The sequence below is a fragment of the Eucyclogobius newberryi genome, unplaced genomic scaffold (assembly GCF_026437365.1).
Source record: "Eucyclogobius newberryi isolate DKJ021-1_F unplaced genomic scaffold, fEucNew1.0.hap1 SCAF_12, whole genome shotgun sequence".
Taxonomy (NCBI): Eukaryota; Metazoa; Chordata; class Actinopteri; order Gobiiformes; family Gobiidae; genus Eucyclogobius; species Eucyclogobius newberryi.
Genome location: NW_027315746.1, coordinates 5,019,663 through 5,033,226, shown reverse-complemented (window position 1 = coordinate 5,033,226; position 13,564 = coordinate 5,019,663). Strand labels below are relative to the sequence as shown.

General features: G+C 51.0%; 1 protein-coding gene across 1 annotated transcript in view; it reads left to right on the top strand.

The window, feature by feature from the left end:
- Positions 1-5,087, top strand: part of LOC140355770 (uncharacterized) — a 28,658-nt gene extending 23,571 nt beyond the window's left edge. Inside the window, exon 8 of the mRNA XM_072440423.1 lies at positions 3,183-5,087. Within this exon, the coding sequence (XP_072296524.1) occupies positions 3,183-4,168 (986 nt within the window). The 3' untranslated portion in view covers positions 4,169-5,087. The remainder of the gene's footprint in view (positions 1-3,182) is intronic.
- The last annotated feature ends 8,477 nt before the right edge of the window (positions 5,088-13,564 follow it).

Here is a 13,564-nt window from a genome sequence, read left to right as displayed (position 1 = left end):
GATCTGGTGAACAGGTGATCTGGTGAACAGGTGATCTGGTGAACAGGTGATCGGGTGAACAGGTGATCGGGTGAACAGGTGAACAGGTGATCTGGTGAACAGGTGATCGGGTGAACAGGTGATCTGGTGAACAGGTGATCTGGTGAACAGGTGATCGGGTGAACAGGTGATCGGGTGAACAGGTGATCTGGTGAACAGGTGATCGGGTTAACAGGTGATCTGGTGAACAGGTGATCTGGTGAACAGGTGATCTGGTGAACAGGTGATCGGGTGAACAGGTGATCGGGTGAACAGGTGAACAGGTGATCTGGTGAACAGGTGATCGGGTGAACAGGTGATCTGGTGAACAGGTGATCTGGTGAACAGGTGAACAGGTGATCTGGTGAACAGGTGATCGGGTGAACAGGTGATCTGGTGAACAGGTGATCGGGTGAACGGGTGATCGGGTGAACGGGTGATCGGGTGAACGGGTGAACAGGTGATCGGGTGAACAGGTGATTGGGTGAACAGGTGAACAGGTGATCTGGTGAACAGGTGATCGGGTGAACAGGTGATCTGGTGAATAGGTGAATAGGTGATCTGGTGAACAGGTGATCGGGTGAACAGGTGAACAGGTGATCTGGTGAACAGGTGATCGGGTGAACAGGTGATCGGGTGAACAGGTGATCTGGTGAACAGGTGATCGGGTGAACAGGTGAACAGGTGATCTGGTGAACAGGTGATCGGGTGAACAGGTGATCGGGTGAACAGGTGATCGGGTGAACAGGTGATCTGGTGAACAGGTGAATAGGTGATCTGGTGAACAGGTGATCGGGTGAACAGGTGAACAGGTGATCTGGTGAACAGGTGATCGGGTGAACAGGTGATCGGGTGAACAGGTGATCTGGTGAACAGGTGATCGGGTGAACAGGTGAACAGGTGATCGGGTGATCGGGTGAACAGGTGATCGGGTGAACAGGTGAACAGGTGATCGGGTGAACAGGTGATCGGGTGAACAGGTGAACAGGTGATCTGGTGAACAGGTGATCTGGTGAACAGGTGATCGGGTGAACAGGTGATCTGGTGAACAGGTGAATAGGTGATCTGGTGAACAGGTGATCGGGTGAACAGGTGATCTGGTGAACAGGTGATCGGGTGAACAGGTGATCGGGTGAACAGGTGATCTGGTGAACAGGTGATCGGGTGAACAGGTGAACAGGTGAACAGGTGATCTGGTGAACAGGTGATCGGGTGAACAGGTGATCGGGTGAACAGGTGATCGGGTGAATAGGTGAACAGGTGATCGGGTGAACAGGTGATCGGGTGAACAGGTGATCGGGTGAACAGGTGATCAGGTGAACAGGTGATCTGGTGAACAGGTGATCGGGTGAACAGGTGAACAGGTGATCTGGTGAACAGGTGATCGGGTGAACAGGTGATCGGGTGAACAGGTGATCGGGTGAATAGGTGAACAGGTGATCGGGTGAACAGGTGATCGGGTGAACAGGTGATCTGGTGAACAGGTGAATAGGTGATCTGGTGAACAGGTGATCGGGTGAACAGGTGATCTGGTGAACAGGTGATCTGGTGAACAGGTGATCGGGTGAACAGGTGATCGGGTGAACAGGTGATCTGGTGAACAGGTGATCGGGTGAACAGGTGAACAGGTGATCGGGTGATCGGGTGAACAGGTGATCGGGTGAACAGGTGAACAGGTGATCGGGTGAACAGGTGATCGGGTGAACAGGTGAACAGGTGATCTGGTGAACAGGTGATCTGGTGAACAGGTGATCGGGTGAACAGGTGATCTGGTGAACAGGTGAATAGGTGATCTGGTGAACAGGTGATCGGGTGAACAGGTGATCTGGTGAACAGGTGATCGGGTGAACAGGTGATCGGGTGAACAGGTGATCTGGTGAACAGGTGATCGGGTGAACAGGTGAACAGGTGATCTGGTGAACAGGTGATCGGGTGAACAGGTGATCGGGTGAACAGGTGATCGGGTGAATAGGTGAACAGGTGATCGGGTGAACAGGTGATCGGGTGAACAGGTGATCGGGTGAACAGGTGATCGGGTGAACAGGTGATCGGGTGAACAGGTGATCGGGTGAACAGGTGATCTGGTGAACAGGTGCTAAATAAACATTTGGGACCAGAATGGAAGTCGGCTACGTTATTGTCAATTGACAGATAAAAATAACCTTGTGCAAATCCGTACCTAGTTTCGGCGATCTTCGTCAATTTAATGAGGTTTCGATGAAATTCTATCAAAGTGCGCGAAAAAACGTGGAGCTTCGGGAAATGCGTAGCTTCGGAATTCTCCGGACCAGGACTCAGCAGCCAATCAGAGCCAAGCACACAAATTTCGTCGACCAATCAGCGCGTAGCGTGCACATTTTCACTTTTAAACAGTAAGCTGTCATGGCGCGGACCGTGGCGGACTATCGTCAAACGCTTCCCGGCCTGATTTAATGATAGTATTCCCTTTTCTAAAAAATAGTAATAAAAATGACCCCGTCCTTGCACTCGAAAATGCCCGTCCACATGTCAAAATACCCCGTCCAAAGTACGGGAAGACGGGCCTCTAGCTAAAAGCACGAGAGAGTCCGTTGAAGCGCATTATAATTCTCAATGAACTGCATTTGCTCCTGAATTTAATGTATTTCCATTTGCTTTTATAGTTTTTAAATGTAAACAAACAGAACAAAAAGAACAGAACAGGACAGAGAAAGAGAGAAAAGTAAATAAAGACAAACAAAAGCACAAACTGTTCAACATAAACGTCCAACATTTGTCAAATGTGTCCATTTTCAAATGACGTAAGAAGTTCATTTTGTCCGTGTTTCTGACGTCGATCCCTGTCCGTCCTCGAGCGTCGGTGCAGTTTGTGTCTTTCATTTCTTTCTTTTGGCCTGTTTCTCGAGTCCAAAAGGGATCCATTTGTCGTGTCCGTGGCAGGAGTTTTAAGGCCCAAAACACAATAATAAAATAATAATGCCAACGTCAAATAATGAGTCAGATGTTACGTGCAAACAGTTATTCTTGAGTAGTAGTTTCCCCAATACTTTTGTACTTGTAATTTATTGGACTGATACTTTATGCTGTTGCAATATCCAAACTAAATACTTATCTCTTGAATGTTAAAGAATCCTCCAAATGTGAATCCACGGCTCTTAAAGTAACTGTTTCTCGTCCCTTTCCAGGTTCTTCTGTTCAGTTCGCGAGCGGCGGCGGCTCTGAGCGGCAGCGCTTCCAAAAGAACTGTCAGCTGATCCAGGCGGACGGAAACGCCTCGCAGAAGAACATGGATATAAGCCACGCCTACAACCCGTCCCACCACAGCCTTCACCAGAACTTCACCGTCAAAACGGAGAAAGTGGAGCACCGGTCCGGCTTCGGCCAGGACAGCTGTCGACACCGCAGCGCCAGGAAGCCGCAGACGCCCGCCGACAACGCCAATAACGGCGACTTTTCCATGGACGAACGCGGCAGCCAGCTCTGGTCGTCGATCATGGACGTAAACGAGATCGATTCGAGCTTCCCGGACTTCTCCAGCGTGGTGGACGAGTACTCGAGCACGTTTACGGAGCAAACGGAAGCGGCGGTCAAAGCGAGCGGCGTCCATCAGGTCCCGACGCATTGCAACGACGGCGACTTCCCCAAAGACGCGTCGCAGATGGCAAACTTCCAGCCCGCCGTCCCGAGCGACCTGCACGACACGCTTCTGCACGAAAGAGAAGCGAGCGACAGAGCCATCGTGGGCCAGGCCGGCGGCGTTTTCGAGCAGAGCAGTTACAGCCCGCAGCATGGACAGACCTTCCAGAACAAGACGGCGTCGGCGACACCGCGGGGTTACGGCTGCGCGCAGTGCGGCAAGACATTCGGGCGCTTGCACCAGTTCAAGCTGCACCAGCAGAGCCACCGGAGGAAGCGGGCGTTCTGGTGCGCCGTGTGCGGGAAAAGCTTCATGTGCTCGTCCCACCTGAGGATCCACCATCGCACGCACACGGGCGAGAAGCCTTTCGGGTGTTCGGTCTGCGGGAAGAGGTTCACGCAGCAGAGCAGCCTCAGGGTGCACCAGAGGACTCACAGCGGGGAGAGACCTTACAGCTGTTCAGACTGTGGGAAAACTTTTATTCTGATGCACCATCTGAAGAGGCATAAGATTATTCACACGTACAATGGGTAGGCGAGGTTTGAACTGGCCGCCAGCCACTTAGCCCTCTGTGACACAGACATTTAAGGTCATGGCCGCTTGTCTCCATGGAGATGTTATTGCTTTGGTCATGTTCCACAGTGTGGCTTTAAAGTGCATCTACACAATTACAGTTTTTATTACCTCGAAAACCTGCATTTCATTCTTACTGGGAGTGAACTCGCCACTCCACAGATCTGACCAGCATCTTGGCCTTGCAGCGTCACCTGCTCGTCTCCATGGAGATAGTTTAATGCCACGTCGCGAAACCTTCCGTGCAAAGAAATAACCTTGCGCCGAAAGTGGGATTGTGGCGAGGTTTGAGTCCGTGCGACGTTTGCAGAAGTGATCCAGAGTCAGAAACGGTAGAAGTGTTGTCGCCATGGCAACGTTTCAAACTTGATGACGACACTTAAGGAATCCTCTCGAGCACAGTGATGATTAAGAATGATCTTTTTTCTAGGTCGAGTTTGACACCTTCAACGCCAAATAATAGTCACGTCTTCTGATAAAGAGCATTTTAAACGTATCAGGAACGCTCCGATTATTCAGCGATACTAGATACTTTCTCAATTGAGTATCTAGTATCGATACCAGCTTTAGTACCGATTAGTATTAAGTATTACCGTGATATCGATGGGCTGCTGTGATTGGCTGAAACGATCTTGTCGCGAGCCGCGCCGGATTGAAGAAGAACCGCAAGAGCTTCGACCCGGCACCGTCCAGCCCTCCGCCGGCCGCAGTGACCAATGCACCTTTAACCGTCGCCATGGGGATACGGGTCCTCTGCTTTTGACCCGGATCCAGAGCCGGGCCCCGTTGTCAGGAGGAGGAGCCACAGAGACCGAGGCCAGCTCTTCTGCTCTAACCAAAAACCCTGCACTGAAGTGTCGTCGTAGAGATTGAACCACAAACTCCCTGGCTAGCGGGCGCAGCTCTGTACCAGCGGGTGCTCTGCATGAAACGTCGCCCCAAAAACGCCTTCAGGTTTTTGTTTTGCTAATTTAAACCAGACTGTGCGGAAACCAGAACGAAGATAGTTTTAGTCAAACGTTTCTCCATCGTTTCTGCCTTTTTTCTGCATTCATTTATGAAGAATATGTGTATTTAGACGTTTTATTTCATTTTACATGTGTACGTTGTGTAATTTGACCCAGCTTTTCTTTCTTATAACGTTGTAACTATTAAATTATCAAAATATACGACTGCCGCCTGTTTTGCAGCGAGTATTTTAGGCCCTTTAGATTGTTACGTGAAAAAGATAAGATACAACTGTGTAACGTGTTATTTTAGAACATCTCAGCGTGCTAAAGTTAAAACAAATGCAAATACAATATCAAAAAAATATATTACAAAACAGTTTAGTTATTATTTGTCCGTTTCTATTTAAAAGAAAACACTAGAAAACATTAAAAACGACCACATGAACAAACAATGGACAGAAGTTACATTAAGTACAGAGCTAAAACGGTCAATTGGAAGCGCTATTGACGTGGATGCTCCAGTAGAGGGCGGTAAAGTGCAGACAGAGTGTAATTAAAGTGTCCCGAGCGCCTGGAAGTTCCTCTTCTGTGTTTGTCAGAGGTTTGTACTTCCTTTTTTCTCTTCTGACAGGTTCAAAACCACCTGCCCGGCCCCGGTCTCTCTGTGACACGGGGAAAGTCGCATGTTCAAACTAAAATGTCTCTCCTCGACCTCGTCCTTTGCGTAGAACCAGTTTATTAGACCGGGATCTGCCACAGAGATTCACAGTGTTAAAAGCGTTGCACCCGCTCGTCTCCATGGAAACGAGCACCGCCACAAACGTTATGCTGTGCACCTTTAAAATACTCAAATGTACAGAGCGACGCTGCAGTAAACTGTACAAATTACTCGACAAAGTGCACTACATTTAACTCTCAATGTCAGGGACTATTTCTGAACTAAAATAACAGAGTTTGTGCTTAATTATGATTCTTTTTGTCTGTTAAAGCACTTATAACGCGACCGGGAGTGTGACGTATGGTGAAACGTGCCTTTTGGAGGTGTCAGGGCTTTGAACGCAGTGGGACAAACGATCCGAGCGCCGCTAAAGCTGAAAAGATGACATTTTCAGTCAAGCTTTTCAGCCTCGTGTTCTTTTTTTTTAAATATATTTAGTTCTGTTCTTAGCCCCCATCCATCCGCTACCGAGACGACCTGAGCAACCAGTGAAAGATTCCTGTCCTTTTAAAGTAAGAGGGTTGCTGCTGTGGGAGCCAAGAATAACAGAACGTCTCCTTTTATCTCCTGAGTCTTTGTCTTAACTCGATTTTTCAGGATGTTTGGGAGCTGTGGGTCATTTTGTCTCTGTTTTATGGCGTTGTGCTCTCCTTAAACCTGCTGTCGAAGCTTTGATTTGAAAAAACTGGTCTCGATCCCACAGTTTGATCAAATTGTTGTCTAATTTCCAAAGTCCTTTCTGTGTCTCAGGCTGTAGAGAAAAGCTGCAGACTTTCTGAGAGGCAAAGGACAATAAAGCATTTCACAGAACTGAGTCGGCCCTTTAAAGGTTTTTAATGACCTTTTTGTTCACAGTCGACCACTCTTTTTGTTCTTTTAAACATCCTGTGGTGACTTAAATCCAGGACAGGGCCTTCACTTCTGCCTCACGTCTGAACAGCCCCCAGTGTTTTAAATATCGTCTGAAGACACACTTTTATTTTGATTTATTTTATTTATTATTTATTTTATTTTTTACAAATGTATTTAATTTATTTTTTTCATATGTGTATTTTCTTCTTTTTTATTGTTTTATTTTTTAATGCATGTTTTATTTTCTATTTTAATATTTTTTTATTGAATTTGTATGTGTGTATTTGAATTTAACAGCGAGCCTTTTCTGGTGTTTTTTTTATTTTGAATGCAAAACTAACTGTATTTATTTTTGCAGCGCACTCCGATCTTGTAATCTTTGTTTTTCTGTCAGATAATTCACTTCCTCCTCCCGTCTGTAGTCACGGTGACGTCATGGAAACAGCCAGACCCAAGGCCGAACTGGAGGTCACGAGAAACATTCACAACAGGCTCCAACTGCAGCGCTCGCTCAGGCCGTCCAGGTGTGTGAACCAAACGCACCAGAGGAGACGGTTCAGAGAGACAAGACGGGGACAACCAGGTAGAAGACAACAACAAAGAGTCCAAGTTTTGCGGTCCTCTTGAAATTGCACCTTCAAAGTTTTGTCATAAATACTATACATCAAAACAAGTCTGAACTATAGAGATAAAATAATACAGTCAGGAAAAAATGCACATGTTTTCTGAATACGTTACCTATGGCATTGGCAGCATATACATAAAGTGTGAACAGAATTGGTCCGAGTACTGCACCCTGTGGCACGCCATAGGTTATTTAGTTTGCAAAGTGCTTTAAAAGGTAGTGAAGTGTTATAAGATAAGATAAGATAAGATATTCCTTTATTGTCCCACATGGGGAAATTTCATTGGTGCAACGCAGGTAGATACAGAGGTAGATACAGAAGAACAGATCACTTATAGGAAGTCTGAAAAACACTTTCAGTAGAAGATCTCCTATAAATAAATAAAAACTCCCATAGACAAATAAATAAATACCATTGCATGTGATCACGACAGTAATTGCACATGAATATGTGTCACGACAGCACATGGATTGCACATGAATTTCACAGTAATTGCACATGAATTGCACATGAATTCCAACAGTAATTGCACATACGACAGAATTGCACATCAGTATTAGGTTAGGTCAGTATTGCGACGGGATAACGTGACGATCTCCGGGTGAGACGACTGTTCTCCGCAGTTTCATGAGTTCCTCCTTTGTGGAAACGCGGTACGAGCCGGGGGGCGGGGCCGGAGCCGGGGGCGGGGCCGGAGCCGGGGGGCGGGGCCGGAGCCAAGACACATCGCAACGACACGACGAAAACACTCAATCCAGCCGAATAAAGTCAAAACAAGTTAATTTAAAGCGATTCCAGTGCGTGTCCCGATCGTTCGTGAAGTTCCTCTTTCATATAAACGTGTATATAAACGTGTACCGACGACACGCCGTACTTTAGCGCGGCCGGAGGGCGCGGGGGGCGGAGCTAGCTCACGTCACAACAACACAACGAACGCAACGAAAAACGCTCAAATCCAGCCGAAAAAAGTCAAAAACAGTTGAATTAAAAAACTATTCCAGCGCGTGTCCCTATCGTACAGAAAAATAGAAAAAATATACTAACTATATTTACAAAATATAGGAGATAAAGCACAATAAGTGTGAGAAAGAAGAGAGAGCGTTTACACCGGGCTGCCAGCTGTACCAGCGCCTTATGACGATAAGTCATAAGTCATAAGTCATCTAAATCTTATACTGTAAGATTTAGATGTTCTTTTAGTGCTGTAGCAGACGATGTAATCTGAAAACAGCACAGCAAAGGCCATAAAAGATAAACACAGGTGATCGTCCTCTTCATTATATGTTGGTTCACAGGAGGTTAGTGTCTGCACGTGCTCGGTCACGCGTCTGTAACTGCACGTGCTCGGTCACACGTCTGTAACTGCACATGCTCGGTCACACGTCTAACTGCACGTGCTCGGTCACGCGTCTGTAACTGCACGTGCTCGGTCACGCGTCTGTAACTGCACATGCTCGGTCACGCGTCTGTAACTGCACGTGCTCGGTCACACGTCTGTAACTGCACGTGCTCGGTCACGCGTCTGTAACTGCACGTGCTCGGTCACACGTCTAACTGCACGTGCTCGGTCACGCGTCTGTAACTGCACGTGCTCGGTCACGCGTCTGTAACTGCACGTGCTCGGTCACACGTCTGTAACTGCACGTGCTCGGTCACGCGTCTGTAACTGCACGTGCTCGGTCACGCGTCTGTAACTGCACGTGCTCGGTCACACGTCTGTAACTGCACGTGCTCGGTCACGCGTCTGTAACTGTACGTGCTCGGTCACACGTCTAACTGCACGTGCTCGGTCACACGTCTAACTGCACGTGCTCGGTCACACGTCTAACTGCACGTGCTCGGTCACGCGTCTGTAACTGCACGTGCTCGGTCACGCGTCTGTAACTGCACGTGCTCGGTCACGCGTCTGTAACTGCACGTGCTCGGTCACACGTCTGTAACTGCACGTGCTCGGTCACGCGTCTGTAACTGCACGTGCTCGGTCACGCGTCTGTAACTGCACGTGCTCGGTCACACGTCTAACTGCACGTGCTCGGTCACGCGTCTGTAACTGCACGTGCTCGGTCACACGTCTAACTGCACGTGCTCGGTCACGCGTCTGTAACTGTACGTGCTCGGTCACACGTCTAACTGCACGTGCTCGGTCACACGTCTAACTGCACGTGCTCGGTCACGCGTCTGTAACTGCACGTGCTCGGTCACGCGTCTGTAACTGCACGTGCTCGGTCACGCGTCTGTAACTGCACGTGCTCGGTCACGCGTCTGTAACTGCACGTGCTCGGTCACGCGTCTGTAACTGCACGTGCTCGGTCACACGTCTAACTGCACGTGCTCGGTCACACGTCTAACTGCACGTGCTCGGTCACGCGTCTGTAACTGCACATGCTCGGTCACGCGTCTGTAACTGCACGTGCTCGGTCACGCGTCTGTAACTGCACGTGCTCGGTCACACGTCTAACTGCACGTGCTCGGTCACACGTCTGTAACTGCACATGCTCGGTCACGCGTCTGTAACTGCACATGCTCGGTCACACGTCTGTAACTGCACATGCTCGGTCACACGTCTGTAACTGCACGTGCTCGGTCACACGTCTGTAACTGCACGTGCTCGGTCACACGTCTGTAACTGCACGTGCTCGGTCACACGTCTGTAACTGCACGTGCTCGGTCACACGTCTGTAACTGCACGTGCTCGGTCACGCGTCTGTAACTGCACATGCTCGGTCACGCGTCTGTAACTGCACATGCTCGGTCACGCGTCTGTAACTGCACATGCTCGGTCACGCGTCTGTAACTGCACATGCTCGGTCACGCGTCTGTAACTGCACATGCTCGGTCACGCGTCTGTAACTGCACATGCTCGGTCACACGTCTAACTGCACGTGCTCGGTCACACGTCTGTAACTGCACATGCTCGGTCACGCGTCTGTAACTGCACGTGCTCGGTCACACGTCTGTAACTGCACGTGCTCGGTCACGCGTCTGTAACTGCACGTGCTCGGTCACACGTCTAACTGCACGTGCTCGGTCACACGTCTGTAACTGCACATGCTCGGTCACACGTCTGTAACTGCACATGCTCGGTCACACGTCTGTAACTGCACATGCTCGGTCACACGTCTGTAACTGCACATGCTCGGTCACACGTCTAACTGCACGTGCTCGGTCACGCGTCTGTAACTGCACGTGCTCGGTCACGCGTCTGTAACTGCACGTGCTCGGTCACGCGTCTGTAACTGCACGTGCTCGGTCACACGTCTAACTGCACGTGCTCGGTCACGCGTCTGTAACTGCACGTGCTCGGTCACACGTCTGTAACTGCGCGTCTGTAACTGCACGTGCTCGGTCACGCGTCTGTAACTGCACGTGCTCGGTCACACGTCTGTAACTGCACATGCTCGGTCACGCGTCTGTAACTGCACATGCTCGGTCACGCGTCTGTAACTGCACATGCTCGGTCACGCGTCTGTAACTGCACATGCTCGGTCACACGTCTAACTGCACGTGCTCGGTCACACGTCTGTAACTGCACATGCTCGGTCACGCGTCTGTAACTGCACGTGCTCGGTCACACGTCTGTAACTGCACGTGCTCGGTCACGCGTCTGTAACTGCACGTGCTCGGTCACACGTCTAACTGCACGTGCTCGGTCACACGTCTGTAACTGCACATGCTCGGTCACACGTCTGTAACTGCACATGCTCGGTCACGCGTCTGTAACTGCACATGCTCGGTCACGCGTCTGTAACTGCACATGCTCGGTCACACGTCTGTAACTGCACATGCTCGGTCACACGTCTGTAACTGCACGTGCTCGGTCGCACGTCTAACTGCACGTGCTCGGTCACGCGTCTGTAACTGCACATGCTCGGTCACACGTCTAACTGCACGTGCTCGGTCACACGTCTGTAACTGCACGTGCTCGGTCACACGTCTGTAACTGCACATGCTCGGTCACACGTCTGTAACTGCACGTGCTCGGTCACACGTCTGTAACTGCACGTGCTCGGTCACGCGTCTGTAACTGCACGTGCTCGGTCACGCGTCTGTAACTGCACGTGCTCGGTCACGCGTCTGTAACTGCACGTGCTCGGTCACGCGTCTGTAACTGCACGTGCTCGGTCACACGTCTAACTGCACGTGCTCGGTCACGCGTCTGTAACTGCACGTGCTCGGTCACGCGTCTGTAACTGCACGTGCTCGGTCACACGTCTGTAACTGCGCGTCTGTAACTGCACGTGCTCGGTCACGCGTCTGTAACTGCACGTGCTCGGTCACGCGTCTGTAACTGCACGTGCTCGGTCACGCGTCTGTAACTGCACGTGCTCGGTCACGCGTCTGTAACTGCACGTGCTCGGTCACGCGTCTGTAACTGCACATGCTCGGTCACGCGTCTGTAACTGCACATGCTCGGTCACACGTCTGTAACTGCACGTGCTCGGTCACGCGTCTGTAACTGCACATGCTCGGTCACGCGTCTGTAACTGCACGTGCTCGGTCACACGTCTAACTGCACGTGCTCGGTCACGCGTCTGTAACTGCACGTGCTCGGTCACGCGTCTGTAACTGCACGTGCTCGGTCACGCGTCTGTAACTGCACGTGCTCGGTCACGCGTCTGTAACTGCACGTGCTCGGTCACACGTCTAACTGCACGTGCTCGGTCACGCGTCTGTAACTGCACATGCTCGGTCACACGTCTGTAACTGCACGTGCTCGGTCACACGTCTGTAACTGCACGTGCTCGGTCACGCGTCTGTAACTGCACGTGCTCGGTCACGCGTCTGTAACTGCACGTGCTCGGTCACGCGTCTGTAACTGCACGTGCTCGGTCACGCGTCTGTAACTGCACGTGCTCGGTCACACGTCTGTAACTGCACATGCTCGGTCACGCGTCTGTAACTGCACATGCTCGGTCACGCGTCTGTAACTGCACGTGCTCGGTCACGCGTCTGTAACTGCACGTGCTCGGTCACACGTCTAACTGCACGTGCTCGGTCACACGTCTGTAACTGCACATGCTCGGTCACGCGTCTGTAACTGCACATGCTCGGTCACACGTCTGTAACTGCACATGCTCGGTCACGCGTCTGTAACTGCACGTGCTCGGTCACGCGTCTGTAACTGCACGTGCTCGGTCACACGTCTAACTGCACGTGCTCGGTCACGCGTCTGTAACTGCACATGCTCGGTCACACGTCTGTAACTGCACATGCTCGGTCACGCGTCTGTAACTGCACATGCTCGGTCACGCGTCTGTAACTGCACGTGCTCGGTCACGCGTCTGTAACTGCACATGCTCGGTCACACGTCTGTAACTGCACGTGCTCGGTCACGCGTCTGTAACTGCACGTGCTCGGTCACACGTCTGTAACTGCACATGCTCGGTCACACGTCTGTAACTGCACATGCTCGGTCACACGTCTAACTGCACGTGCTCGGTCACGCGTCTGTAACTGCACATGCTCGGTCACGCGTCTGTAACTGCACGTGCTCGGTCACGCGTCTGTAACTGCACGTGCTCGGTCACGCGTCTGTAACTGCACGTGCTCGGTCACGCGTCTGTAACTGCACGTGCTCGGTCACGCGTCTGTAACTGCACATGCTCGGTCACGCGTCTGTAACTGCACGTGCTCGGTCACGCGTCTGTAACTGCACGTGCTCGGTCACACGTCTAACTGCACGTGCTCGGTCACGCGTCTGTAACTGCACGTGCTCGGTCACGCGTCTGTAACTGCACGTGCTCGGTCACGCGTCTGTAACTGCACGTGCTCGGTCACACGTCTGTAACTGCACGTGCTCGGTCACGCGTCTGTAACTGCACGTGCTCGGTCACGCGTCTGTAACTGCACGTGCTCGGTCACGCGTCTGTAACTGCACATGCTCGGTCACGCGTCTGTAACTGCACGTGCTCGGTCACACGTCTAACTGCACGTGCTCGGTCACGCGTCTGTAACTGCACGTGCTCGGTCACACGTCTGTAACTGCACGTGCTCGGTCACACGTCTGTAACTGCACGTGCTCGGTCACGCGTCTGTAACTGCACATGCTCGGTCACGCGTCTGTAACTGCACGTGCTCGGTCACACGTCTGTAACTGCACATGCTCGGTCACGCGTCTGTAACTGCACATGCTCGGTCACGCGTCTGTAACTGCACGTGCTCGGTCGCACGTCTGTAACTGCACGTGCTCGGTCACACGTCTGTAACTGCA